This window comes from Chenopodium album, chromosome 15 (genome assembly GCF_948465745.1).
Source record: "Chenopodium album chromosome 15, dcCheAlbu1.1, whole genome shotgun sequence".
NCBI lineage: Eukaryota > Viridiplantae > Streptophyta > Magnoliopsida > Caryophyllales > Amaranthaceae > Chenopodium > Chenopodium album.
Genome location: NC_137848.1, coordinates 52,866,871 through 52,893,789, shown reverse-complemented (window position 1 = coordinate 52,893,789; position 26,919 = coordinate 52,866,871). Strand labels below are relative to the sequence as shown.

Below are 26,919 nucleotides of genomic sequence, written 5' to 3'. Positions count from 1 at the left end.
ATGAGGCAAACAAATAGGGACGGTGGGAGTACGTATCATACTTTATTAGACAACGCTTGCATTGGTGAGTTATTAGATGGTAACTTCGTTTTCAAATTCCACCCTCCTCCTTCCTTCCCCAGTCTTTACCCACCTTCCACTAACACCACCATTTTCATCATCTTCACCGTGTTTACCTTCCATCGACACCATTATTTCCACCATGTCTCCACCTTCCACTGATGGCACCACCATATCGAAAAATCCTATGAATAATTGTGAAATTATGGGCATGATTAACCTCAAAGGTATAGTGGCGAGCATGTTCTCCATTGAATGTGTCAAAAATGGTGGAGATCGAGGGAAGGAGAAGGAGGGAGCTTCAATGGAGGATGGAGAAAAGACGAAGCCTCAATGGAGGATGGAGGGAGCTTCAATTCTCCTCTATTATGCCATTATTCATAAGTTAAACTCCTCTATCCCTTTCTTTATAAGAACTGTTTTGAGAAATAGTGTTTTGAAATGTGAATAATCGTTCTAAATTTGCAGTATTATGTAATACATTTAGAAATTCTAATGAAAAGTTACTTCCCACTGTTTACCAAATAACTTTATAACATGTCACGAACAATTAGAATAAATTCGAACTTGGGTCTTGACTCTTAAATATTGAATAAACAAGGATCGAGAATTATTGAACCACCTAATCTACCTAGTTTATTATACTCCCTCTATTTTTTTTAAAAACATTAACAATTTTTCCTTTTTTAGTGAACATTGAAGAGGAGGAAAAGGGTCAAATAATTTATTGTTTAATTCTCGTACTAATTAAACGAAAGCCACTAATAATGTTAATGGTTTTCATTAATATAACCGCTATCACCATTCTCAGTTTTACTAGTACTAAGTCCTTCCTAACCAATCTAACATGGACGGTGTACATAAAATTACGAGTACTTTTACCAACCAAAGCAAATGGGGATGTTTTTCTTTTTTGAAATAAAGCAAATGGAGAATTGAATTTGGCTTAGGTGTTCACTTCACCTTTAAAATATAATATTCTATAATTCGGTAACTTTTAAAAGGAAATATAATAGAAAATTAGTAAAAATAATTTTAATTAAGTAAAATTAATTTCAATTTAGTAAACTTCATTTCAAATTAGTAAAACTAATCATAATTAAGTAGAAAATCGTTCGGATTTTACCTCGTAACCAATTTATTTATGCGAGTATTATTATAAGTAAGAAAATCGTTCGAGTATTCCCGCGCCCATTACAGAGTCGCAAAACTCCTTCATAGAAACAACTCACTAACTTTTTGAGTGAAAATAATTGAAAATTAAACCCCCACAAAACCCTTGTCTTCATCTCCCACACTTTCGCCGGGAAAAAATTCCGGCGAAAACTCCCTAAAATTTACAGCAAATTAATCAAAAAATACCCGAATCAGAGAAAACCCTTCAAAATTCGCAACAAATTGTATAGGAAGCACAAAAAATGAGTACAGTAGACAAGATGCTGATTAAAGGAATCCGGAGTTTCGACCCGGAAAACAAGCATGTCATCACCTTCTTCAAACCCTTAACCTTAATTGTGGGTTCCAATGGCGCCGGAAAAACTGTATATTTCTATTTTATCTTACCTTTTTTTTTTTTTTTTGTAATTGTGGTTACCCATTTCCTTAATTTTGTTATAGTTAACCTTAATTTTTTTGGGATTTGAATGTAATATATTGCTTGGTATTTTTATTTATTAGATTATATTGGGGTGTTTATTTTCTTTTAATATATTGTTGGTGATTAAATTGAGTTGCCCATTTCCTCATTTGATTTTTAAAAAAATTATATATTAGTTGCAAAGTGTATATTATTTAGGGATGAAAAAGGGTGAAGTTTTGCTAATGATGGGCAATTAATTGAAATTTAGAAGGATGATTAATGTACTTGGAATTGTAGGATTACTCTATATTGTTATGTGATTAGTTTGATTTGGGTGTAGACTGTAATCGAGTGCTTGAAGGTTGCATGCACCGGGGAGTTGCCTCCGAATGCTAGGTCGGGTCAAAGCTTCATTCATGATCCCAAGGTTTCTAATTCTCTCAGCTATATTTTTTTTATTTGTTTGGATTGTTTTGTTTTATTGGAGATTGGTGCTAATATGAGGGTTTTGTTTTGTTGGGTATGAATGGTAGGTAGCGGGAGAGACAGAGACAAAAGCGCAAATTAAGCTCCGGTTTAAGACAGCCGCAGGGAAAGATGTTGTGTGTATAAGGTCGTTTCAGCTAACCCAAAAGGCGTCGAAGATGGAGTATAAAGCTATTGAAAGTGTGCTCCAGACTATTAACCCAAATACAGGGGAGGTGAATACATGCTCATTTATGCTATTGTTGTGTTATACGTCATATATTGTTTATCTGCAGCAATTATTGAAACTTGGATGTTGCTAGAATCATTGTTTAGTGATTATTCAACGGCTATTTTTTGAAACCTTTGCAGCTTTAGGTGTTGTGCGAATTGCCTACTTTCATGTGTTGGGTGATGGATTGTTCAATGTATTTAACGGTTTATGTTGCATAGCTAATTGTTCATCAGTACATAGTGGTATTTTTCTTCCTTTTTGGACGAAATGGTAGAGCTCTATGGTAATATATGTCCTCTAGAAGGGATATACATAGCCCTAGAAATCCAGGATATCATTGAGACTTGAATATAAAAGGAGAATTTTATTTATTTGCCAAATATTAAGCCTAAACTTTTGCTCAATGCAACTCTATGCCCATATGCTATGCTCTCATGTGTTTATCATGTTGTCAATTTGCTGGTAAGAAGGTGCATGTTAGGCATTGTAATCTGTAAATTCTTACTATTAATTTTATTTTACTAGGAAAATATATGGTAAAATTGATGTAGGTGCTAGCCTCCCTTTCTTCCTTTGATATGTTTCAGTCTCCATCCTTTGAATTGTTTGTCTGAAGGATGATGAGACCTCGCAATTAATAGTTTTAGTTCTTACCCTGCATGCTATTGTGTCCGTGTATAATCTGTAAACTTGTATATGTCTTGCTGAAAAGGAAAAGTAGGTCCTCCACTCACACATTATTCTCTTACTTCCTTTTAGAAAGTTTGTCTCAGCTACAGATGTGCTGATATGGATCGAGAAATCCCTGCACTGATGGGTGTTTCTAAAGCGATTCTAGAAAATGTGATATTTGTGCACCAAGATGAGGCTAACTGGCCATTGCAAGACTCCTCCACTCTGAAAAAAAAATTTGATGATATATTCTCTGCGACCCGGTAAGGCTGTAGTCACTTGGCATTACGATGGTTTACGTGAATTTTTTTTGATGTGATTTGGAGCATAATTGTATGTCTTTTTAAAAAAAATCTTCTTTATAATTAGCGGAGGCATTCATGCTTCAACAGGGTAATGGGAGCTCTATGTTTATATTATCTACCAATTGCCATTGTCACTAACAATCTCTGTATATGTTTCAACTTAGGAGTCATAACTCATAACAACAACCTTTTAAGCAAAATTGGTTAAGGCCATTAATTAGATCTAGGCATATGCATGTCTTGAAAGGGTGCACCGGTGGAGGAAGTCGGCAGTTCTGCATAGTAATAATTAGTAAACATCACGAGGGATGGCTCATAAAAAAAAACTTACTATAATGTCATAGTTGGGCTTCTATTTATTGCTGAACTAATGCAATTATAATTATGGAGAAAATAGTGCTGTGAGATACTGAGATGACTTATTATATAACTCGTTGGCACCTTGACTTGATTTCATTATTAAGTATAGCCTGAGTTGAGTGTTGGATTGAGCTCTTTCAATGTGCTTTGACCAGATACACTAAGGCATTGGAGGTCATCAAGAAGCTCCATAAAGAGCAGGCCCAAGGGATCAAGACATACAAGCTGAAATTAGAGCATCTGCAAACATTGAAAGATTCTGCTTATAAGGTTTTCCTTCTTGTTCTCCTAGAGTCTTAGACATATGCTTCCTGCATCTTTTTTGGTCAGTTTCGTTTTGTGTAGTTTTGTTATGCATTGTGGATTTTTATTTGGTACCTGAGTCTTGTATATTATGAGTGATCTACGTACCATTTATTTGTGAATTAGTGTAAATAGGGTACATATACCAATGCGTTTGAAGTTGAGTTCACTCTTTCTCTCTCTTCAATCTGGACTTCTTTCATTCTTTCTCTTCGGCCTTATCTTCTCTCTTTTCTAAATGTCTTCTTCCGTCACAAATTCACAACTTTCTATTTTCTCTTTTCCTTTTTTGGATGAGCTTATTCTCCATGTTCTTTCTCCTCTTTGACAGTATGAGGTTTGATTTTTTTTTTTTTTTTTTTTTCCTTTTCTTCCTTTCCATTTTAGCTAACAGATTGACTGGTACCCACCCTTTGTTATATTTTTTTTTTAAATGTAAAACGCACATTTTGATTATACAGTCATGTGACCCCATCCCCGTCTAATTGTTTTTTTTTACAATTCCTTAAAACTATTTTTTTGGCCTTCTTTTTTAATCAATAAAAGTTATTACCTTAAAAGAAATAAAATTAGAACAAAAACAAAAGACAAAGTTTCGTCTCATTATCTTGTATACGAAAGGTGCACGGCCTTTGCCTTGCACCTTGGCTCCATTGACCATCTGTGCCTTGTGTTTCTCACACCATTTAAAACTAAGATTTGCTGTCCATTTAGAGAATTTTCCAATTTTTCAAACTTTACTCACAATCATCGGATGCAGGTAGCTAGTTTTCATCTATGGTTCTTGGAAGATTGTATGTGTTTTATCTGCTGTAGGTAAAAGGGGAAGGGAAGCTGAGATCAGTCAATGTAAGGGAAAGGTTAAGTCCTTTTTCCTTACCTAGTCCTCCTCCCCCTTTCCCAAAAAATGGTAGGGAAGAGCATGAGGGGAAATGGTGCAATGTAATGCACCAGTGGCCAGTCTGTCCACCAGTCATAGGAAGGCTTAGGGGGTACGTGAGATAGTAGCACTGCAGTACCCACGACTGGGACCAAATGCCTTTTTCTTCACGTTTATTGGGTTCGTTGTCGTATGACTGGTATCTTTGACAGGTGTATACCTTGGAGGTAGTTCAACAGTCCTGTTTCTGTCCTTCTACTCATTCTTCTAGTCTATTCATATTAAATTATTTATGGTAATAATATGTGCAACCATAAGGTCTAACTATAAGCATTAAAGTTCATTCCTAATTGGTATTAGTCTCGGAATGTACGACAAAGTCACACGTTGATCACTAGTATTAATGCTTACTTTGTGCATGATGCTTAACTTTTTCTAATAATTATCCCTTAGGGCTGTACATATGATTTTCCTTTGTGTTAAGTTGCAATTTCTTCGAGCCATATGTGTCAAATTCCTCTGTTGTAGTTTTGGTGATCTATAGTTATTTGTCTTTAATTGTTGTAGTTGGAAACATTAATGTTTGATTTCCTTGGGATGTTCTGATGGTCTGCGGCCTTGATCATTCTCTGACAGTTACGAGATAGTATTGCTCAAGATCAGGAAAGAACAGAATTTTTGAAAGTTCAAATGCAGAATTTGGATAAGGAAATCGAAGAGGTTGATGCGAAGATACAATGTACTGAAACTAAGCTAAAAGATCTTCGTAAGCTTCAGGATCAGATAACCGAAAAGAGTGCCACAAGAAGTGCTTCATATAACGAGCAGGTTCAAAGGCATGAAGCGCTCAAAGAAGAAATTGAAGGTCTGTCACTCTGTTGTGTCTCATTTATTCATGAGTGTGCTAATTGCATTAATATTGTTTATTTGTGGATATTGCATTCAATATTGTTTGTATTTCAGATACTGATGAAGAACTGAAGGAGTGGAAGGAAAAGTTTGATGAAAAAATTTCTCAACAGGATAGGCTAATTGCCAAATTGGTCAGAGAAGGAGATGACTTAGAGAAAACAAGTAATATCCTTAGCAAAAAAATTACTGAGTATCTTGTAGAGATAAGCAAACTTCAAAGTGCAGCAGATGTAAGTCTACCATATATATTGTATAAGTAAATTTCACAAGGTAACTCTGTTTTTAACAAGATGCCAGCACTCCAGCAGGGACCTTTGGTCCATAGTGTTTATGCATGGAGCATTCCTCAGAATGTCCTATATATCAACTCCCTACACTGCATTGACATGATGAAGCTTTCCATTCCAACTACTTATAAAATAATTCAAAGTTTAATTTCTATGTAATTCACTGTCTTAGACTTATAAATAAAAGAGCATGTACATTTGTTGAAATATTTTATGAAGCGTTGATGAGGGCAGGTTTATAACTATCTCACTCCTTCATCTGAGGTTGTGCGGTCAGTATCATGGGTGCGGATCGGGTTGGGGGGGGGGGTCAACTCTTGTGGGCATTGACTTGAGATAAAGCCACTTAAAGCATAAGACTCCCCCCCCCCCCCCCCAAAAAAAAAAAAAAAAAAAAAAAAAATAAAAATCCTGACATTTTACTCTTATTTTTGAGTAGCCTATTTATAATTTAAAATTTTCATTGTGATAACTCCAAGATATTATGAATAGGAATAGACTGAGCAGGGAATGAATGAGTTTTATTTCCACCCTTTTTAAATTAGGGGGAGTGGCAGTAGTTATTGCTTTAGCTCCTGTTGAGGGTTGTGATAGTCATTGAATTTTTTTATTTTATTTATTTATTATTATTATTATTTTTTTTCACATGAAAAATCCACTGGGAGTTACGTTGTGTGATTTACCTAAAATTATATTTGTTGCCTGTTTCATTTTCTTTATTATTTACAATTATTGGATGTTTTTTGCTTTTGGCTCCAGGCTCATACTGAGTTAAAGAATGACAGGGACTCCATGATCAAAGAGCTCTATTCTCTGCACAATTTGGGATCCCTTACAAATGGTCCTTTCAGTGATGAAACAGCTTTGAGTTGTACAAGTTATATAAATGAGAGGATACTTGACTTGGAGAAGGATTTAAACAAGAAGAAGGTCAGTTCTATCTTTTCTATGATGTTGTGAACAATCTTTGGGCTTTCTGATGCTTGTGATGTGCAAAAGCACGTGTTCCTACATTTGTATGTCCATTGGATTTTAGACTTAATGATATGCTTTCTCATTGGTGGGCTTGCTCACTAAAATTAGTTTCATGAGTCTGGTCATCACCAATACTCCAACCATTTAAAACTCTTTCTGAGTTGGTGTAGAATTAAGTAGGGAGGAAAAAATGACCAGATTCTACATCATGGACAGAGAAAGATTTAATGGGAGGGAGAGAAGAAATAGGCAAGATTGTTGATGGTCATGGTAGATTGGTAGTAGGAGTATAAAAGGATAGATGTGGAAATTATAGGAGAAAGACGAGGTGTTGCTTACTTGGGAGAAGGGATATTATATTTTCCCCTGGTAATGGAGTACTGGAGTGGAGTACACTCTCAACTTTACCCCCTCTTTAACCCTGCTCTTCCTCTCCTGAATGCTGGAGAATCAGCAGCATCTACATTATGGAGTGTATTATCAATTTATCATGTTTGTACTTTTTTTACTTATCTATGAACCTCCTTGCCATTTTTAAACCATCTTTCATTGCTTGTAAAATATTTACTGAGATTGTTACAGAAAACAAATGAAACTGAAATTAAAGCAGCACTGGACTCCTATAACGATGCTAATAACAGTCTGAAGAATCTTGAAGCTAAAAGGAGGGCCGATGCGGACTATAAGGTTGTTACAATTTTTTATTTATTTATTTATTTTTTTTTATAAACAATCTGCTTAATTTCATTCATGTCCACATAATATTAAGTGTCATGTCTTCTGGGTTGTTCCTTACAGAATAAGATTTTGAAACACATTAAAGAAAAAGAGAGTGAACGTAAGTCATATGAAGATCAGCTATCTGGATTTGATCTCCCTCGCTTAGATGAAAGAGAAAGGCACATGGTAATATATCTGTTTATGGCTTTCTTCTATGACGTTTCCCCTGCTTGATTACTATTTCTTAGTTCTTAAACCATTATGCTTTATAATTTGTTTGCTTTAGAATCTCGAGTTGGAGAGGAAGACAAAGCAACTTGCTGAAAGAGATTTTGATTCTATTATAATGCAAAAGCAAAGTGAAATCTTCAACTTGAACAGTAAGATTAAATCTCTGAATCGTGAAAGAGATATCTTGGCTGGTGATTCTGATAATAGAGCAGAGTTGGCTGCGAAGAAATCAGAGATAGAAAAACACAAGAAAAAGTTAAACAAAATGTCAGTTTACAAGCTCTGGAGCTGTTCATGTTTCGTGTGTTTATTGAGGATAGATTTTATAAACTCCTGTGCTGCCTGATGTATCTTCAAACTGACATATTATGCTCTATTTCTAGAATGGATGAGTACAAGGATAAGATCAGAGGAGTGCTAAAAGGGAGACTCCCACCAGAGAAGGATTTGAGAAGTGAAATTCTTAAGGCTAAAAGGTTATTTTCAAGCTTTTGAAGATCTACTTTGATCTTTTTCTTCTTCTATATGTCTTGATTTTGGTTCACACCAAGTCATGATTTGAATGATATAGGGGTTTATTGGTTTATAGTGAGCTTCCTAAATCATGATCTATTTCTATTATATAACTGAAGGAGGAGGTGGTGGTGCCCCCATTAACTGCCAAGTTATCTTTACTTTATAATTAGTTCTAATATGATCAACAATATAGAACCTGGCATATATGGATTAAATTAAAAGGCCAAATTGTCGACTTTTCTTATTTGTAGAGCTAATCAAGGACATAATTGATGCATGAATAAATAACATAAATGAAATAAAAATAGCATATTGAAATAACTTCTATTTCAATAAAAACAATATAAGGAAATGAGCATTAGTTTATAAGATAACAATTTTGATATTAATACATATTCCTATTACGATGGTTTGCTTGGGTGTATTTTCCCCACTTTTTAATTAGTAATGAAGAATTATATAAGAAAGACACCATAAGGCACATACAAAGTGAGGGCCCTGGGCAAGAAAGCTCATTCCCTTAAGCTATCATGAAGCAATTTATCTTCATAACAAGAAAGTTTAGTGTATTGATTAGAGTCTGAAACATGACTCCAACTGTACAAAAGTTTCGACATACGGAACTTGAAAGTCTTAACTAAGGGAAGCTATATCCTTAAAAAAATCTGTTTGCTTATTTCTAAGTGCACCGCCAAATTGACAATGGAACTAATTAAGGAGTGCATTCTTATATCCTTCTTTGTTTTGTCTATGGTGACCGGTGAGGAATCAATCAATCAATCAAAGCCTTAATCCCATAAGTGGGGTCGGCTAACATGAATCAAATTTGATTATTCCGTGTAGTCATCGACATAAATCTTCCTCCTCCATCCCTTACAATCCAATGCTTCATCATCATGCAAACCCATAAACTTCATATCCTTCCTAACTCCTAACCAAGTCAATTTCGGTCTCCCTCTCCCTCATTTAACCCCTCCATGGTCCCACTTTTATATGACTTTTTACACTTTTATATTCTAACTTTGACTACTTTTATTTATTAATTTACAATGAGTCAATGATAAAGGTCCTTATTTTAATTGTTAAGGTTATAAACATTGTAAAAAGTCAATGATGAATTTATTGAGAAATGGATGAAGTAGATTCATTGGTACTTTCTTGTGGAATTTTTTTGGGGTAATTTTTGGATGAAGTATATTTTTATTCTTATTATTATCTTGAGTCCGTGTACGAAAGTTATTAACATTTACGTTCTGTACACGAATAAAGGCAAGTGGTAAGAGAGTGATGATGTAGTGATTGGGTGCAAGAAAAGGGGAGAGTGTAAAAAGTGGGTGGGTGTAAAAAAAAGTTGAATAAAGAGAGTGAGTGAAAAGGGGTAAATAATGTGGGTTAAAAGAAGGAAAGGTAGGGAATAGGTTTACCAAAAATGGACTAAAGTGAAAGTGTTAAAAACTTTCGGACATGGGAAAAATCTTTATTTTTTCATTATATGTGCAGCTCTACAAGCAACGAGTTTGATGACCTTATTCCCAAGTCCCGCGAGGTTGAAAATGAAGTTTCCTTGTTGCAGTTGAAGATCAAAGAAGTCAGCAATAATTTAAATAAATTTCAAAGAGATATGAACTGTAAGTTTGATTTTTAATCTCATGGAGTAGCTAAATGTTGTAGTTGCTTGGGACATGATTTTTGGGTCAAATTGGACTTTTGTTTGGGTATGGAGTGTCATCAATACTCTATGTTTGCTGAGCTATAAATGCTGTAACTTTGGTTGTAAATGAGCATATTTTGTTGTGAATTCCATTTCATTTCCTGTTATGATACAAAGTGCAATATGCACCCTTCATATTATAATCCTCCACCCCCACCCCCACCCCCACCCCACCCCTTTGGTATTTGGCAATTTCATTTGCCTTATACTTGTAAGCCAAGTTGGCCCCTGTCTTCAAAGATTTTTATGCTTGAATGCTGGCGTTTCCTGTATCGTGTTAGAATTGTCTCATCCTGAACAATTTTTGTGTGTAAGAAGTATACTAATCATAACCGTGTTGATGGAGAAATGAATTTTATTGTTGCTAATTCATCTGAATATTTCAAAGATATATGCACTTAATTTGATTGTTTGTCTTGTACACCTAACTCTTCATCTAAATGCCTCTCCATGTATATTTTCAGCTAGGAAGAAGTTCATTGAGTCAAAACTTCAATTACTGGATGAGCAACTTTTTGGTGTTGATTCCTATCTGCTAGCCTTGAATAAGGCCAAAGAGAAAAGAGATGCTCTGAGAAGGTTCTAGACATATTATGTTCTTTAGAAGCAGGCATGACTTCTGTTTATGTACTAATTATTCTGACTAACTCGATGCAGTAAATACGATATGGAAGAGGGTATGCGCAAAATGTTTGTTCCGTTTGAATTTACTGCTCGAAACCATCATATTTGTCCTTGTTGCACACGTCCTTTTTCTGCTGAAGAGGAGGATGAATTTGTCAAGAAGGTAGGATATTTACTAGTGTTTACTGAAGTTTTCATCAAAGATTTAATGCTGTAGGCTCTCTTCAATCCCTTGGGTAAGATTGCATGCATTTGAGTGATTTGACCCCTTATATCGTTGTAGGCGGGAGCCGAGAGCCTTATGAGAGGGACTTGGGGCTTTGTTCTCTTCACTTTATTCATAATACCTTTTACTAGTTAAAAATATTCCACATCAGATCATACCACAAAAATTCAGACCAGACCAAACAAAAACCTCTTACTACGTATTTACATTTTCTTATTGCCATATATCTTTAGTTTCATATTTGTAAAAAATATGAATTTTAGATATTTTATTATACACTTTAAGGTGAATCTAACAAGAACCTACTTGAATGGTTTTTTATTCATTAATGTACAACTAAGGTCTATGTTCAGTCAAATCAGAGAACTGGACTAGACCAGACCAAAAAAAAAATCAAATCAGACCAGACTGTAGAGATTCAAACCTGAACACCTTATTTCAGATGAAGAGAACAAAGTCTTGATTACTAAATGTGAGTAACGGTGTGATATGATATAGTCAGAGCCTCAGAGGCCTACTTTACTGATTTTTTTTTTCTTTGGTTGATCTTGTAAAAGCCTTGTGATCTCTACAGTGTCTTTTTCCTATTTTACAAAATGCACTTCTTTTGGTTTATGCTCAGCAAAAGGAAAGTATGGCCACTACTGGAGAGCGTTTGAAGGAGGTGGAAGCAGAAGCTGCGAGTGCTGATTCCATTTTTCAGCAGTTGTACAGTCTCCGAGGAGCATATGATGAGTATTCTAAATTTAAAGAAGAGGCAATACCGCAAGCAGAGGCGGAGCTAGCTAATTTAAATGAAGAGTTGGATCAGAAGACGCAGGCACTCGATGATGTAATATTTTGGACTTCTGTATTTTGGACTTGTGTTCTCTTATCTTCTAGCAATAACATTAGCTGTGTATGTGTTTGTGTGTGCCACTGTGCCTGCGAGATTTATTCACGACACTTGTCTACTAAATGAGTTCAAGAGATTCACCTGAAAATTTCATTGTAGGTTTTTCACATGGTGATCATATCTGAGTTTTGTAGTGGATCATTACATAGGCTTGTTGCTTAATCTTATGTAGTTGTGTTTGAATCTTGATGTTCTCTTGACATCTCCTGCTGAGTTACGGTGTTGACATTAAGTTTTGTTCAATGTGGAAAATAAGTTCTAAAGTTCCATCTTTGCCTTTTTTCAGATTTAGCTGCTATAAAAATCAAGACTGTGTTATGATGTTAGTCCTGATAATCCATGGTTCTTTAGTCTTATACTACACTGTTTATTGTTTCATGTAGATTTCATGTATAGTTGCCCAAGTAAAGGCTGACAAGGATTCAGTTGAAGCCTTGGTATTGCCTGTGGAGACAGCGGACATGCATTTCCAAGAGATCCAGACCTTAAAAGGTCAAGTCGTGACGTTGGAAGACAAGCTTGATTATCGAGGACTGGATGTTCGATCTATGGAAGACATCAAGTCAGAGCTCAATGATCTGCAGAACAATAAGTATATATATATATTATCCTGATTGTTTTCTTATTTTGTATATGTTTGAATTCCTCGTCACATGTGCTTTTACGTGTGAGCAATATATAGAGATATGAAGATGGCTTTAGCTTCTAACTTCATACCAATGTTTGAAGTCATGTACTTAGTGATAACTTTTTGCTTTGCTGAATCTACATGTTTATTGTCTTAGCTATGTGCAGTGTGCCAGTCACATTTGAGGATTGAGTGTTTGAACTAAGCTCTTTCACTTGCCTCGTTGAAAATTGACCTCTTTTTCCTGTTTTCTCTCTTTTCTTTGTTTTCCTTAAGCAAGAGTTCTACCTTACTCTATCAAGTAAGCAAGTAAACTACCTTATTAGTTTTGATTAGCTGTCCCAGGGAAAGGACTAAGTATTGGCAGTTGGCATGTCCGAGCTAAGATCTTTTGAGGCCGGTAAAAACGGTTGCGTAGCTTACTATTGGGCATATTTCTAGCAGTTCTATGAAATAGCAATATAGGCACTCTGACTGAAATTGTAGACAGCTTCACTGTTTTTGTAACACTATTTCCCTCCCATATTTGTCTCATTTCAATGTGGCTTATTTTCTGTGCTATGAAGGGATAAATTGCAAGATGATATCGAGAAGTTGAGAGAAGAACAAAAGTATATCACAGAAGATTTAAATAGTACCACCCTTCGGTTGTACTCAATTAGGGAGGAGAAAATGAAAGCTGCTGCTGTATTGAATAATTTTAATAAAGTGGAAGATGAGCTTCAAAGTTTGATGGAGGAGAAAAGTCAGGTGGAGCTTGAGGAGAAGGTAACCTGTAGAATAGATGTTTTTGGTTAAATTAGCATTAATGCACAGCTTTCGATTTTGATTTTTTTTTTTTTTTTTGTCCAATCTGCAATGCCTCTTGCTTTACCCCAAAATGCTGTTTTCTTGAATTTATATTGAAATCTTTGATGCATATGAAACCAGCAATTGTTGATTTGTTGGTCTAACAAAATTGTACTCCGTACTAAAACAGTACCAATTATTTACCTTGATAAGAAAAATGTGTTAAGCTAGACTGTTGGCAAATCTTAGGCGAGAATAACACGTCAGAAAGGAGCATTAGGCTAAAATGAATCAAATTTAATTACAAAATCTGAATTTGATTATTGGAATTGAATACTAACAGTCTTTGGAGACACTATTAGTTGATAGTTAAATTTTATTTTGGAGATTTGACCGCTGGTCTTGTTTAATGTATTTTTGCTAACAAAGTTGTTGGGATTATATTTGTATTATTCTGTTGTTAAATTGTCTTTCTTAGCCTCTAAATTCTGCAGAAATAAGTTCCTCACATAAGAAAAGTGTGATGCTCTGCCCTGATTTTAATTTTCACTTAGTTTGTGGCTTCTTGCTCCATGATCAGCCCTCCACTCTTCCGGCACCCCATAATTGGAACTTTGATAATTGACGAAAAAATCTCTAATCAAAATCAGAAGGCAAAGCAACTAATTAGGTGAATTACAACACTAATAACAGATTAACTGATTTTCTTTGAGACTACAACACTCCAAAACAAAAAGAGCACAATCAAGAGTTCAGACTAATTCTCTATCTTTCCTATAAATCCTTATGTAATTGGTATATTTTCCCTTGTAAATTTCATTTAAGCATATGAATTTTAATCTAAAAATTGATCAAACCTAAGTTACTCAAGCTCGGGTACCCATGTCCAACATGGGTATCTGTCCATTTATCCGACTCGGATGTTATGCGAAATTATTCCACTCCAACAATTTAGGCCCAAAATGAAGGATCTAAGTGTCCTATATGTTTGGGTGTCGAGGATTTGACATAGGTACTTGAGGTAAAAATGAAGTGTCTGAGTAACATAGGATCAAACCATTTAAACTTGATGTTAATGGGACTTTTTTTTATCTGAAGTACCATTACTTTTGAATCTTTATTGGTTTATCGTTTTTCATTGGAAATATTCAATTTAATTTTAAGAATAGAGTAGCATGATTTTGTGAGATTATTGATATGGCAGAAGATTTGGTCTATTGTTTAAAATTAGGATTATTTCATTGTATCTGGATCTTTTAGGACACATCATACGGAACTCAACAGATATATTGATAGCACTATTTTAGGTCCATTTTGTTATTGAATATTTTGAAGTGAGGTTTATTTATGTTCTCAACAATTTTGTAATTGGTATTATTGCTGTTTGATTAATTGTAGTTCATTTAATTTGTGTTCGATTGTTTATAGATTATAAACAATGTAAAAGCAGAATAATGTGTATTTATCTTTGAATATGATTTTGATGAGCTGAAGTTAATTTCTTTTCATAATTGCAGCAACATGCTGAAGTTATTAATCCTTTAGCCAAGGAGACATCAAAATTGCTAAGTGATTACAATGCTCTTAAAAGAAATCTTGACTGTGAATATGAGAGGCAAGCTGATCTGTGGAGAAGTCAACAGCAGCAGCTCAAAGACCTTCTCAAACTTAATTTCAAGATAGAAGAGTATGCAACTCAATCATGCCTTTGGTCATTTGGTTGTCTTTTCTTGTGCCCTTGACTTCTTTCCATGTGAGTTTTTTTTATAGCATTCTGCTGGCAGGTATGATGAGACTAAGAAAGCAGAGCGCTTAAAGGAAATACAAGTAAGAAAGTCACAAGCAGAATCCCAGATTGAGAACTCTGGTCAAAAGAAGAAAAAAATATCTGATGAACTGGAAAGTGTACGGGAATTCAAGAAGAACCAAGAGTTACTGAGACATAATATTAATGAAAACATTATGTATCGGGAGGCAAAAGCCAGAGTAGATGAGCTTACTCGTGACCTTGAGTTGCTGGAGCAGAGACTAGTAGAGATTGGTAGTGCTGAGTTAATTGAATCTGAACTATTTAAGTTAGGCAAAGAAAGAGATAGGCTTCTGTCTGAGGTATTCTTAATCTCATTCATCAGTTTAACTAAAGTAATAATTCATTGTGTCGCTTGATTCTTGTGATACCTGATTGCATTTCAATTTACTAAAATATTGGCAGATGCTATGTTACTACTAGTGGTGGGATTTATTTCGGTTTCCCTTTAACAGTTATGGATCTGTGTATGTGTCATACTATCAGCTACAAGCCCACAAGTCATATCTGATATCACCTACTTTTATCAGATGTCTGGCTACAATTATTTCAATTGGTTGGAAATTTTGTGATGCATTTTGCACTAAGTTGGTGGCCGTTTACTAAAGCATCTATGCTGGATGCAATCCAACATGTATCTGCTGAATCTGAAGTATAGATTTGTATTATGACGATCAAGCATTCTGCATTAGGGCCTTGGAGGGCCTTTTATTCTGTTTTATTTTGCTGCGTTTGGGGGAAGTAATTGCTGTTTCACTTACCTGCCACTCCCTCTGCTTCATACATGTGACTATCATATATTCTGCATGGATTCCTAACTTTTTATAGCACTCCCTTTGCCTGCTTGGAAGCAATATTTTCATGCCTTTCTTGGAATGTTTTTTTTATGCTTGAAATCTGTCTAAAAATGTGATATATCTTGTCATGTATGCTTTTATAAAAAAAAAAATTTTAAAAAAAATCCTACTGGGTTAGTTAAGTTGCCATAAAATGCTCTGCAGATATTAACTAAATTTATAACTTCTGTAATATCTATAGTTGAATAGGTTTCATGGAACAATGTCCGTGTATGAGAGCAACATATCAAAAAACAAGATTGATCTTAAACATCCACAATACAAGGATATAGACAAACGCCACTTCGACCAATTAATACAGCTCAAGGTAACTTTCACACAGCTTTTACATCCTTTCCCTAAGCTAATTTCATTGTATTAATGACTATTGTCTGATTTTTACAGACTACAGAAATGGCAAACAAAGACCTTGATAGATACTACAATGCTCTTGACAAGTAAGCACTCCCTCATAAATCTAGAGAACAGTACATTTTATCTGGAAGTTAAGCTTTTGTTTCCTGTTTTCAGAATTTATGTACTTCCAGTATATAATGTAGGTTCTTTTTTATTTTTTTATTTTTCCTTTCTCTTTTGATATCTTCTTTGTTTGACACTTGCTATATGCCAATGTGATTAATTTTTTTCCCCTGAAGATTTAATATCTTTGCAATTAACTAGTGTACAAGTCTATAATATTTTGACCTCAGTTTTGTATCGGGCGAATTAAGAAAGTCTCTTATTTCTGTGTTGATAACTTGATATTACTGTCAGGCCTTGAATACTTTGTCCGGCACTTGTAGTCATAAAGCTTTTGCCCTCTCGTACCACACATTTTGTCGCTTTACGGGCTTTATGTGCTTGTTGCTAATGTTGAACATAGCTTCTTGTGTTGGTTTACCTTCCTCCAGAGCCCTGATGCGTTTTCACACTATGAAAATGGAAGAAATAAATAGAATTATTCGCGAAATCTGGCAGCAAACATACAGAGGCCAGGACATTGATTACATATACATACATTCTGATTCTGAGGGTGCTGGAACTAGGTCTTACAGTTATAAGGTAATATCATATTCTTGACTACGTAATAGTTTGTCATTAATTTTGTTGCTTCACAGAAGCCCTTAACATCAGTGTATATATTTATTAATTGTCCGTGATTTCTGTTTCAGGTGCTCATGCAGACAGGTGATGCTGAGCTTGAAATGCGAGGAAGGTGCAGTGCTGGCCAGAAGGTGAGGCAGGCAGTCTAATAAAGTCTGCATGTCTATAGAGATAACTTATATTGTTTTCCATTTATACTTGTATGTTATCTCTAACATTCGCATTCCATGGCATTTGCATCTCTAGGTTCTTGCTTCACTTATTATAAGATTGGCCTTGGCAGAAACCTTTTGCCTCCACTGTGGAATCTTAGCACTCGATGAGCCAACAACAAACTTGGATGGCCCAAATTCTGAGAGTTTGGCTGCTGCTCTTCTTAGGTATGCATAGTATTTGCAGAGGTTCATACCTGTTACTAATTAAATTCTAAACATCTTAGTTTTGGGTCATCCTCTTCAGAATCATGGAGGACAGAAAAGGCCAGGAGAATTTTCAGTTAATTGTTATCACTCATGATGAACGGTTTGCTCAGCTTATTGGTCAACGACAGCATGCGGAGAAATATTACCGGGTTTACAAAGATGAACAGTAAGGGCCTGCCTATTTCCTTGCTAACCTTGTGCTATTTTCCCTGTTATGCTATGGTGGTCTGCTGGCCACTGTCGATTCCTCTAATGATTGGCCAGTGGTAGTGGTGGTTGGCTGGGGCTGGGATGAGGAATTTCTTTTTAAAAAAACTCCTATGTTTCTTATAACAAATTTAGCCTTTTGACTTTCTTTAGGAAACTATCTATAATAACCTTATACCTAAAGATAGTAACTATCTATAATTCTATAGTAATCTTTAGGAAACTATCTATAGTAACCTTATACGGAGTACCTAAAGATATTTCTCAAAATTCCTAATCAACCCTGATTTTGTTAAAATTCTTAAATCACCTTTGAAATTGAAATCTGAAATGTGAGTTTACGTGTTTGAATTTAGTTGTAGTGAATTTTTTTCTACATGTTTTTTTTTTTTTTTTGGTTTCTCACTTCAATCAATCAATCAATCAATCAAAGCCTTAATCCCAAAAGTGGGGTCGGCTAACATGAACCAAATTTGATTATTCCGTGTAGTCATCAACATAAATCTTTCTCCTCCATCCCTTACGATCCAAAACTTCATCCTCACGTAAATCCATGCACTTCATATCCTTCCTCACTCCTTCCAACCAAGTCATCTTTGGTCTCCCTCTTCCTCGTTTAATCCCTCCATGGTCCCACTCTTCCACTCTTCGCACCGGTGCACCCTCGGGTCTCCGTCTTACATGTCCAAACCAACGCAGACGATTTTCCCTTAGTTTATCTACAATGCCCGCCACACCTACTTTCTTGCGAATAACCTCATTTCTGATTCTATCTCTTAAAGTGTTTCCACACATCCACCTTAACATGCGCATTTCCGTAACCTCCATCTTTTTAATATGCTCTTTCTTAGAAGCCCAACATTCTGTACCATAGAGCAACACTGGTCGTATGGCAGTCCTGTAGAATTTTCCCTTCAACTTTAAGGGAATGCTGCGGTCGCATAACACTCCCGTGGCCGCTCTCCATTTAAGCCACCCTGACTTAATCCTGTGGGTCACGTCTTGATCAATGTCACCATTCTTCTGGATGATCGACCCTAGGTACTTAAAACATTCACTCATGGTCAAATCCTTTCCATCCAAACTCACCACTTCATTGCGTGTCCCCCTCTGAGTGCCAAAACGACATACCAAATATTCAGTCTTACTCCGACTTAGCTTAAACCCTCTAGATTCCAACCTTTGCCTCCATTGCTCCAACTTGACATTAACCCCATCCTTAGTCTCATCCACCAAAACGATATCATCTGCGAACAGCATACACCATGGAACCTCATCTTGAATTGGTCTAGTTAATTCATCTAGAACCGTTGCAAAAAGAAAAGGGCTTAATGCAGACCCTTGATGCAATCCGATTGTAATAGGGAAATCTTTTGTCAACCCTCCGCATGTCCTCACATTTGTTGACACATCCCGATACATATCCTTAACTAGGTCTACATACCTTCGTGGGATACCTTTCTTCAACATTGCCCACCAAAGTATCTCTCTTGGCACCTTGTCATATGCCTTCTCTAAATCAATAAAGACCATATGAAGATCTTTCTTCTTTACCCTATAAAACTCCATCATTTGTCTTATCAAATGGATTGCCTCCATAGTAGATCTCCCAGGCATAAAACCAAATTGGTTATCTGAAATGCTTGTGCATGCCCTCAACCTTTGTTCAATCACCCTTTCCCACAACTTCATAGTATGGCTCATAAGCTTAATTCCTCGATAGTTAGAACAATCTTGAGCGTCTCCTTTGTTTTTATAAACCGGGACCAAGGTGCTCTTCCTCCAATCTTGTGGGATCCTTGTAGCCGTCCATATCTTGTTGAAAAGGTTTGTTAACCAATCAATACCAATCTTACCCAAACACCTCCACACCTCTATCGGTACCCCATCAGGGCCAACCGCCTTCTTAGGTTTCATCTTCCTCAGTGCAATCTCCACCTCTACTCTCCTAATCCTTCGCACATACTCCATGTTGACTTCTTCATCACTCATAGAGGTATCTCCTATCACAACTCCATTACTTCCATTAAATAATTCATCGAAGTACCCCTTCCACCTGTCCTTGATGCCCTCCTCTTGCACTAGGACCATTTGGTTCTTATCTTTGACACACTTCACCATGCCAATATCCTTCCTTGCCTCTTGTCTTCTCTTTGCCATCTTATAAATGATCCTTTCTCCCTCCTTGGAATCAAGCTTTTCATAAACCTCCTGATATGCCTTTTCTTTTGCTTGGCGAACAGCTGCCTTTGCCTTGCTCTTAGCCTCCTTATACGCTGCAAAGGTTTCATCACTCCTACATTTTCCTAAGGCTTGATAGCATTCCCTTTTTTGCTTAATTACTGCTTTCACCTCTTCATTCCACCACGAAGTATCTCTCTGTACCGAAGTTCTTCCCCTTACTTCCCCTAAGACCTCTTTGGCCACTCTTAGGAAACAGTTCTTCATTCGTAACCAAGTCATGTCCGGATCCACCTCTCCATCCCAATCCGCTTCTTCAATTACCTTTTCTGTAAAAACCTTAGCTTTTGCATCCCTTAGGGTCCACCATCTTATCCTTGGTTCTTCTTGTCTAACTTTTTTCTTCGCCTTCTCTTTCAGACGAATAGTCATTACCAATAGCCGGTGTTGGGTGACCACACTCTCCCCTGGGATAACCTTACAGTTTATGCAACTTTGTCTATCTATGCTCCTTGTGAGCAGGAAGTCTATTTGAGTTGCATTTGCTCCATTCCGAAAAGTTATCAAGTGTGAATCCCTCTTCTTAAACCAAGTATTAGCCAAAATTAAATCATATGATTGGGCAAAATCCATAATAGCTTCACCACCGGCGTCCCTCTGCCCATACCCAAAGCCTCCATGGACACTCTCATAGCCATCTCGGCTCGCCCCAACGTGCCCATTTAGATCCCCTCCAATATATAACTTCTCTGAGTGGTGGACACCCTGCACCACCTCGTCTAGGTCCTCCCAAAATTGTCGTTTCTCTTCTGCATCTAAACCCACTTGGGGAGCATAAGCACTGATAACATTCACAATCTCCTTGCCACATAGCAACTTCAGCCGATTATATGATTCATTTTAGCCGACACCAAATCGTTGGGACTGTTATGCTGTCCATAGTACCGTTATTTAGGAGAAAATTCTCTACAGCAGGGTCGATTTGAAAATCTCAAATAAGTCAGGGCCGTGTTCAGGAATGGCTCTAATATACAGAAATACCAATAATACTGCCATAGCTTTTTACTGTATGGGTTATAGATTATTTAGCATATTTTCTTCCTTTCTTAATTTTTTGCATGTTTGTTTGAATTGGGTTTGCAAAAGAAAGTGACATGAATAAAATGGGCTTGGTAGAAGCATATAGAGAAGAGGATCTTTGTGGATTAACATGGGAGATTAATTATTTGTTCATGCAGCCAACCCCATCCTTTTGAGAAGGCTTTGCATTTGTGTGTTTGTATGCATGTTGTTTGTTTTTATCTAATAATATTTTCGTTCTATTTTTGCAGTCAACATAGCATAATTTCTGCTCAGGAAATCTTTGATTGAAGTTCCTTAAGGTGCTCAATTGGTCTGCATTCAGTTGACCCTTTCCACCGGCCTATACTGAGTTTTTCATATCACTTGGTTTGAGGTGACTGATTCTGTACATCCTGCCTTCATCCAGCTTCTGATGTTTCTCTTAAAAGAAGTGAATACTTCACTTGTCTGCACATTTAGGTCACTTACATGGATCTTGTTTACCATATGTATTGTCATTCTCAGAGCATAGCGGAATATGAAGTGTATGAGCTGAAACGTTGGTAGGCGTTTGTGGTTGAATATCAGTATACCACTAGGGTTGGTTTGTATAGAGTTTTAAATGAGAGGAATGTGTGCTGTGTCCATTGAAACGAGTTTGCTATGTTAACCACAGAATGTTGCTTTGTAAGATGTGCCTGATTTTTACCGTACAGAGTATATATTTAAGTTTTAGCTATTCTCGATAATCATTGAATTGTTTCATAATCACTATTCTTCCTCACTGAAATGTTTGATTACCTTGAAGAGTAGACATGAGAAGTTTATTTGGCTAAATTTTGCCCTTTGTTTGGCAGATTCTAGCCCCTGTTACACTTGACTGAGCCATTTTCTGGGAAATTGATTCACGTAGCTTAACGTAATAAGTTGTTAAAAGTTCCTCTTAAGTGTGTTACAACGGAACCTTATTCAGCTAGTAGGTGCCTGTATAAGAGTAAAGGTAAATGATAATGTGTGCTTCGGTGTATGGTATGAAATTTAGAGAAGCTGAAGAAGAGGCTGTATTCGATTCTCGTTGATAAATAAGAGTAATTCGCCTGCTATGACTTGCTAATATTGAAACCTGGAACATCTGAGAAGATAATACGAAGTATTGAGTCACACCAGCTCACATAGCATCACTAGTTTAAACCATCGACTAATGACAACCTTTTTGCTTCACTAGATGAAGTAATTTAATTGAAACACCCATTTATGGTGTGTTAATTACAAACTAAACAGCGTATGTAATCACCATGAAAATTGATGAAACATTGTGTGTTGCTTAAACCTAATAGTGAACATACACTAGCATCATAACATTCGACATCAATCGACCTGGAACTAGTTACGGAGTATTCTTAGCAAATTTTATCCAAGAGGATTGACATTACAGCATTGAGAAAGTCAAAGATCCTGACATTCAACCTTGGCTACCTAATTAATTTGATAAAGCACGGGTGTAAAGGGAGAAGAAAAGGCAATTTTACAATGTTTATTTCATATAAATTTCACCTCCAAATGAAAAACTGCTTTGATTAATTTCCATAGAGAAAAAAGAAAAGAAAAAATAACTACTGAACTCACTGAAATGTAAAAATTCCAGAACTTTTTTCTTTTGGATCAAATCCCCTAATATACTACTAAAAAGCACAATTAGCTTTCTTCCACTGAGACAGCATAACATTGGAGGCTTCGCTCGTGGAGAAAACTGAAGTGATCCTGATTATCATTACACGAAAATACTTAGTCCTTGTACTTCAACTCGGACTTCAAGAAACCAGGCATGTCATATGAAGATGAAAACTTCTCAACGTCAGCCTTGAGTTGTTCAATCTCCTTGTTGTTCACTAGACCTTTGTTGAAGTCCTTGAGGAGCTTACCATACTCCTTTTGGATGTTCAAAGTGATGGTGACGGCCCTGTGAAGGAACTCACCAATCTGCTCGAAATCCTTCTCCAAGAGTCCTCTTGAAGTCATGGCAGGAGCACCTACCAAACACACAATTTATGTTAATACATCATTGCTTAGCAGGAAAATTAGGGAGCAGTGTGGAATTACAAGCGCACAATTCCTAAATTTAGAGCTACAGTCCATTTTGGTGGATATAAGTCAAAAGATGGAGAATTTTTTATACAAAATACGAATATTTATTCATATCAGTCAAACAAATGCAGCCAGGTTGAACAATTCCCATTCCCATAATCTTGTACGTGATAACTAATGAAAGTACAGATGCATTATAAACCTGGCATTAGGAATCTAAGCCGTCATGATCACCTCAGGACAAAAAAGAAATAAATCTTATCGTGGAGACACTAACTTAAGATTGGAAAGCATGGCAAGCCAGATATTCTAATTGGCCAATATTCTATGAGTTCAAGTTAAATGCATTGCACCAAGAAGTCAAAATAATCCTATTAGTCTAAATACTTGGTACAAAGAGGCAACACTCCCTTCATTCTATGTAATTTAACCCACTTGAAACAAATTTTGTCGTTCAAAATTATCCGTCACTAGGTCACATAAGTACCAAAACGCTAAAATATGTTCGATCAATATACCAACTCACTATTAACTGTTAGTTTTAAGTTTCAAATTATAATTGCTATAGGTCACATAATTACTGACACCTATAACATGTACAATTAAAACACTAATGCAGTGATGCACTATTACTTGTGTTGGTTTTAAGTTTCAAACTTTCAATGCAATAACTAAAACTTTTATGATCCATACCAATTCGTACACCTCCAGGAGCCAAAGCACTGCTGTCACCAAACACAGAATTCTTGTTGACAGTGATGTTGCAAAGATCGCATAGCTTCTCCACCTTGTTTCCTGCCAAAATATTGAGAATAATTCAATGCTTTGAATGTCTACAACATATCTTCCAAAGATTCACATTGCAGTAAAGAATGAAGCAAAAGGGATGCCAAATGGTTCATCTTAAAGTTACCTGTCAATCCAAGTGGGCGAAGATCCCAGAGAACAAGATGGTTCTCAGTTCCTCCAGTAACAATGCTGTATCCCTTGCTCATAAGATAGTTTCCGATTGCAACAGCATTTGCCCTCACTTGCTTGGCATAAGCCTTGAACCCAGGAGACATGGCTTGCTTAAGAGCAACAGCCAAGGCACCAATTTGGTGGTTGTGAGGACCACCTTGCAGAGAAGGGAAAACAGCAAAGTTGATCTTGTCCTCAAAGTCGTAAACAGCATCCTCGGGTTGGCCCTTCTTTGGTGGTTTTGGGCCTTTACGGTAGAAAATCATACCAGCCCTTGGACCCCTAAGACTCTTGTGAGTAGTGGTGGTGACAATGTCACAGTAATCGAAGGGACTAGCAGCTTCCTGCAATCAAAACATCAGCAAAAGTTAGAGATCAGCTATGCAAGGGTATCAATTTCATGCAACCATCATATCGCTTTAACCAGCTTCCTCAAGGAGAGTTTTCCCAATCTCTAACAACCAAATTTATCAATAATAACATCTTATTTATCCACACTATTTATATTAACTCCATCTAATTCAATAGTATTCTGAATCTCTAACAAGCAACAACCAAATTTATCAGTAATAACATCTTATTTATCCACACTTTCCATATTAACTCCATCTAATACAATGATAACCGCCTTACAAGCTACAACAGCCAGATAATGAGATGATAAAGAACAAAATGCTAATTATACACACACTATTACATTGTACTATTGTAGTAAAACCAATTACTTCATAGGCAAACAACCATACACAAGATACAAACATAATGGTAACAAATGCATAATATTTACTCAGTAAAATGCAAATTAAGGACAGATACATCATACTGTCTTTCTCATCACTGCCATTTCCTCAAAACTATTACCATGATTGCAAAATAACATTTAATTTCACTAACAATATCGCCATCTATTACCACCTACCAAACGAGCCAGTTCGATACATATAACAAAAACACACACAAATTCCAGATCCAATAATGGACCAATTCACCAATATCAGATCGCACATCCTATAATTAACCCAAAAAATAATTTTAAAAAATCACAAGACCAGATCTAATAATCAATTATTTTCAACAACCCACATCAAATCAACACTAAATAATTCAAGAACAAGAATAAAATCTAAGAAATAATAATTCAAAAAAAAAACCAACAAAAATCAAATGAAGAATAATAATAATGATAATAAATAAAGATATATACCTCAGCAGCAACAAGGCCACTAATGTGAGCCATATCACAAAGCAAAAGGGCACCACACTTATCAGCAATAGACCTAAATCTGGCATAATCCCAATCCCTAGGATAAGCACTTCCACCACAAATAATCAATTTAGGCCTAAAGTCCAAAGCTTTCTCTTCAAGCTTATCATAATCAATATACCCAGTTTGGAAATTCACTTTGTAAGGCAAACTCTCAAAGTAAATCGAAGTTGCAGAGATCTTCTTCCCACCAGCAGTGTAATACCCATGAGTTAAATGCCCACCTGAAGGAAGATCAAGCCCCATAATCCTGTCGTGCGGATTCAACACGGCCGTGTAAGCCGCGAAATTCGCCGGACTCCCAGAATACGGCTGAACATTAACACCCCATTTTTCTGGGTTTAGCCTGTAACATTCAAGTGCCCTTGATCGGCAAAGATTCTCGATCACATCGATATGCTCGTTGCCACCATAGTAGCGGTTTCCGGGCATACCCTCTGAGTATTTGTTGGTTAGAGCAGATCCAAGAGCTTCAATGACGGCAAATGAGGTGAAATTTTCGGATGCGATGAGCTCAATGCCTCGACATTGACGACGCTTTTCTTTCTCAATGAGGTCGAAGATTTCTGGATCGATTTCTTCGAGGGAAGTGTTTCCCCATACATTGACGGGATCCATTGAAAGAGGGGAGGAGAGAGAAGATGGGTTTGCAGAAGATTTGAGGATGGATGAAGAAGAAGATGGAGGGAGGAGAGAAGAGGGAGTGCACACAAGGTGTTTGATGAAATGCGGAGGAGATTTAAAGAGGGAAATGGAGGGTTGTGAAATTACTTTTATGTCCTTGTAGTACAGTGATGATGAGATTTGGTGCATCATTTTATTTATTTATTTATATATTTAGATAATGAAATAAAAATAATTTAAATTGATGTAATTTTTTTGACTGTGGTTTGGTGGAGAGAGAGATAAAGAGGAGAGAGAAAGAAGAGGTTGGTTTTGGATCTGAGAAAATGAAAATGTCCACACATAAAAAAATTTCTTATTTTATTTTAGAATAATATAAATAAATATTAAAATAAAATATAATATGGTTAAAAATATCTGATTTGGGCCCTTTGCGGTTTGTGGACTTCACTAACCCACTAGTCCACAACATATAGTGAGAATGTGAGATGTACTCTCTTTTCAATTTCATAGAATAGGATGGAGTATATTATAGTTATCCATACAACCACTTGTCAAACTACCTACAAAGTGTGACTCGATTTCAGAAGTGTAAGGTTTGAATCCTATCATGTAAAGACGCTGGAGAGTATGGACTGAAAAAAAATTGTGATAGTTATGGTTTAGTCTTGTTTAAAATGAATTTTTTTTTTTTTTTTTTTTTTAATCACATGAATTGGTCTTTCGAAATTTACATTCAAAATGTAGAATTAAAGTTGTGTTTCTTTAGTTTTTTTATATAAGTCTATAGCTCATGAGTTTTATATAATCGGATAAATAGAATTTAGACAATGATAATACTACTTACATAGTATAAGTTTTTTAATTCAAGTTGGACCAAGTTTTTGAATAAGATGAGCAACTTAGCAACTCTATATCTGTATTAATTTAGTCATATCTTGTTGGGTTTGAGAATAAAACTCATTCCTTTTATATAGAATAGAAGTGCAGTTTT

General features: G+C 36.0%; 2 protein-coding genes across 2 annotated transcripts; one reads left to right on the top strand and one right to left on the bottom strand.

The window, feature by feature from the left end:
- Positions 1-1,269: 1,269 nt before the first annotated feature.
- LOC145582591 (DNA repair protein RAD50-like) lies at positions 1,270-21,735 on the top strand. Its single transcript, XM_081639569.1, has 27 exons — positions 1,270-1,601; positions 1,980-2,066; positions 2,173-2,340; positions 3,099-3,274; positions 3,832-3,946; positions 5,496-5,724; positions 5,823-6,001; positions 6,818-6,988; positions 7,616-7,720; positions 7,832-7,939; positions 8,040-8,251; positions 8,368-8,460; positions 10,001-10,128; positions 10,676-10,790; positions 10,869-10,998; positions 11,684-11,893; positions 12,340-12,548; positions 13,151-13,352; positions 14,891-15,060; positions 15,158-15,482; positions 16,219-16,344; positions 16,422-16,474; positions 16,928-17,078; positions 17,189-17,251; positions 17,367-17,500; positions 17,580-17,708; positions 21,262-21,735. Exons 1-27 carry the CDS (start codon positions 1,479-1,481, stop codon positions 21,299-21,301), a joined length of 3,951 nt encoding a protein of 1,316 aa, XP_081495695.1. The 5' UTR covers positions 1,270-1,478; the 3' UTR covers positions 21,302-21,735.
- Positions 21,736-22,494: 759 nt separating this feature from the next.
- Positions 22,495-26,138, bottom strand: LOC145583385 (serine hydroxymethyltransferase 4-like). The gene is made up of 4 exons (XM_081640628.1): positions 25,242-26,138; positions 23,991-24,381; positions 23,771-23,872; positions 22,495-23,022 (listed from the first exon to the last, which is right to left on the bottom strand). Exons 1-4 carry the CDS (start codon positions 26,115-26,117, stop codon positions 22,778-22,780), a joined length of 1,614 nt encoding a protein of 537 aa, XP_081496754.1. The 5' UTR covers positions 26,118-26,138; the 3' UTR covers positions 22,495-22,777.
- Positions 26,139-26,919: the final 781 nt, after the last annotated feature.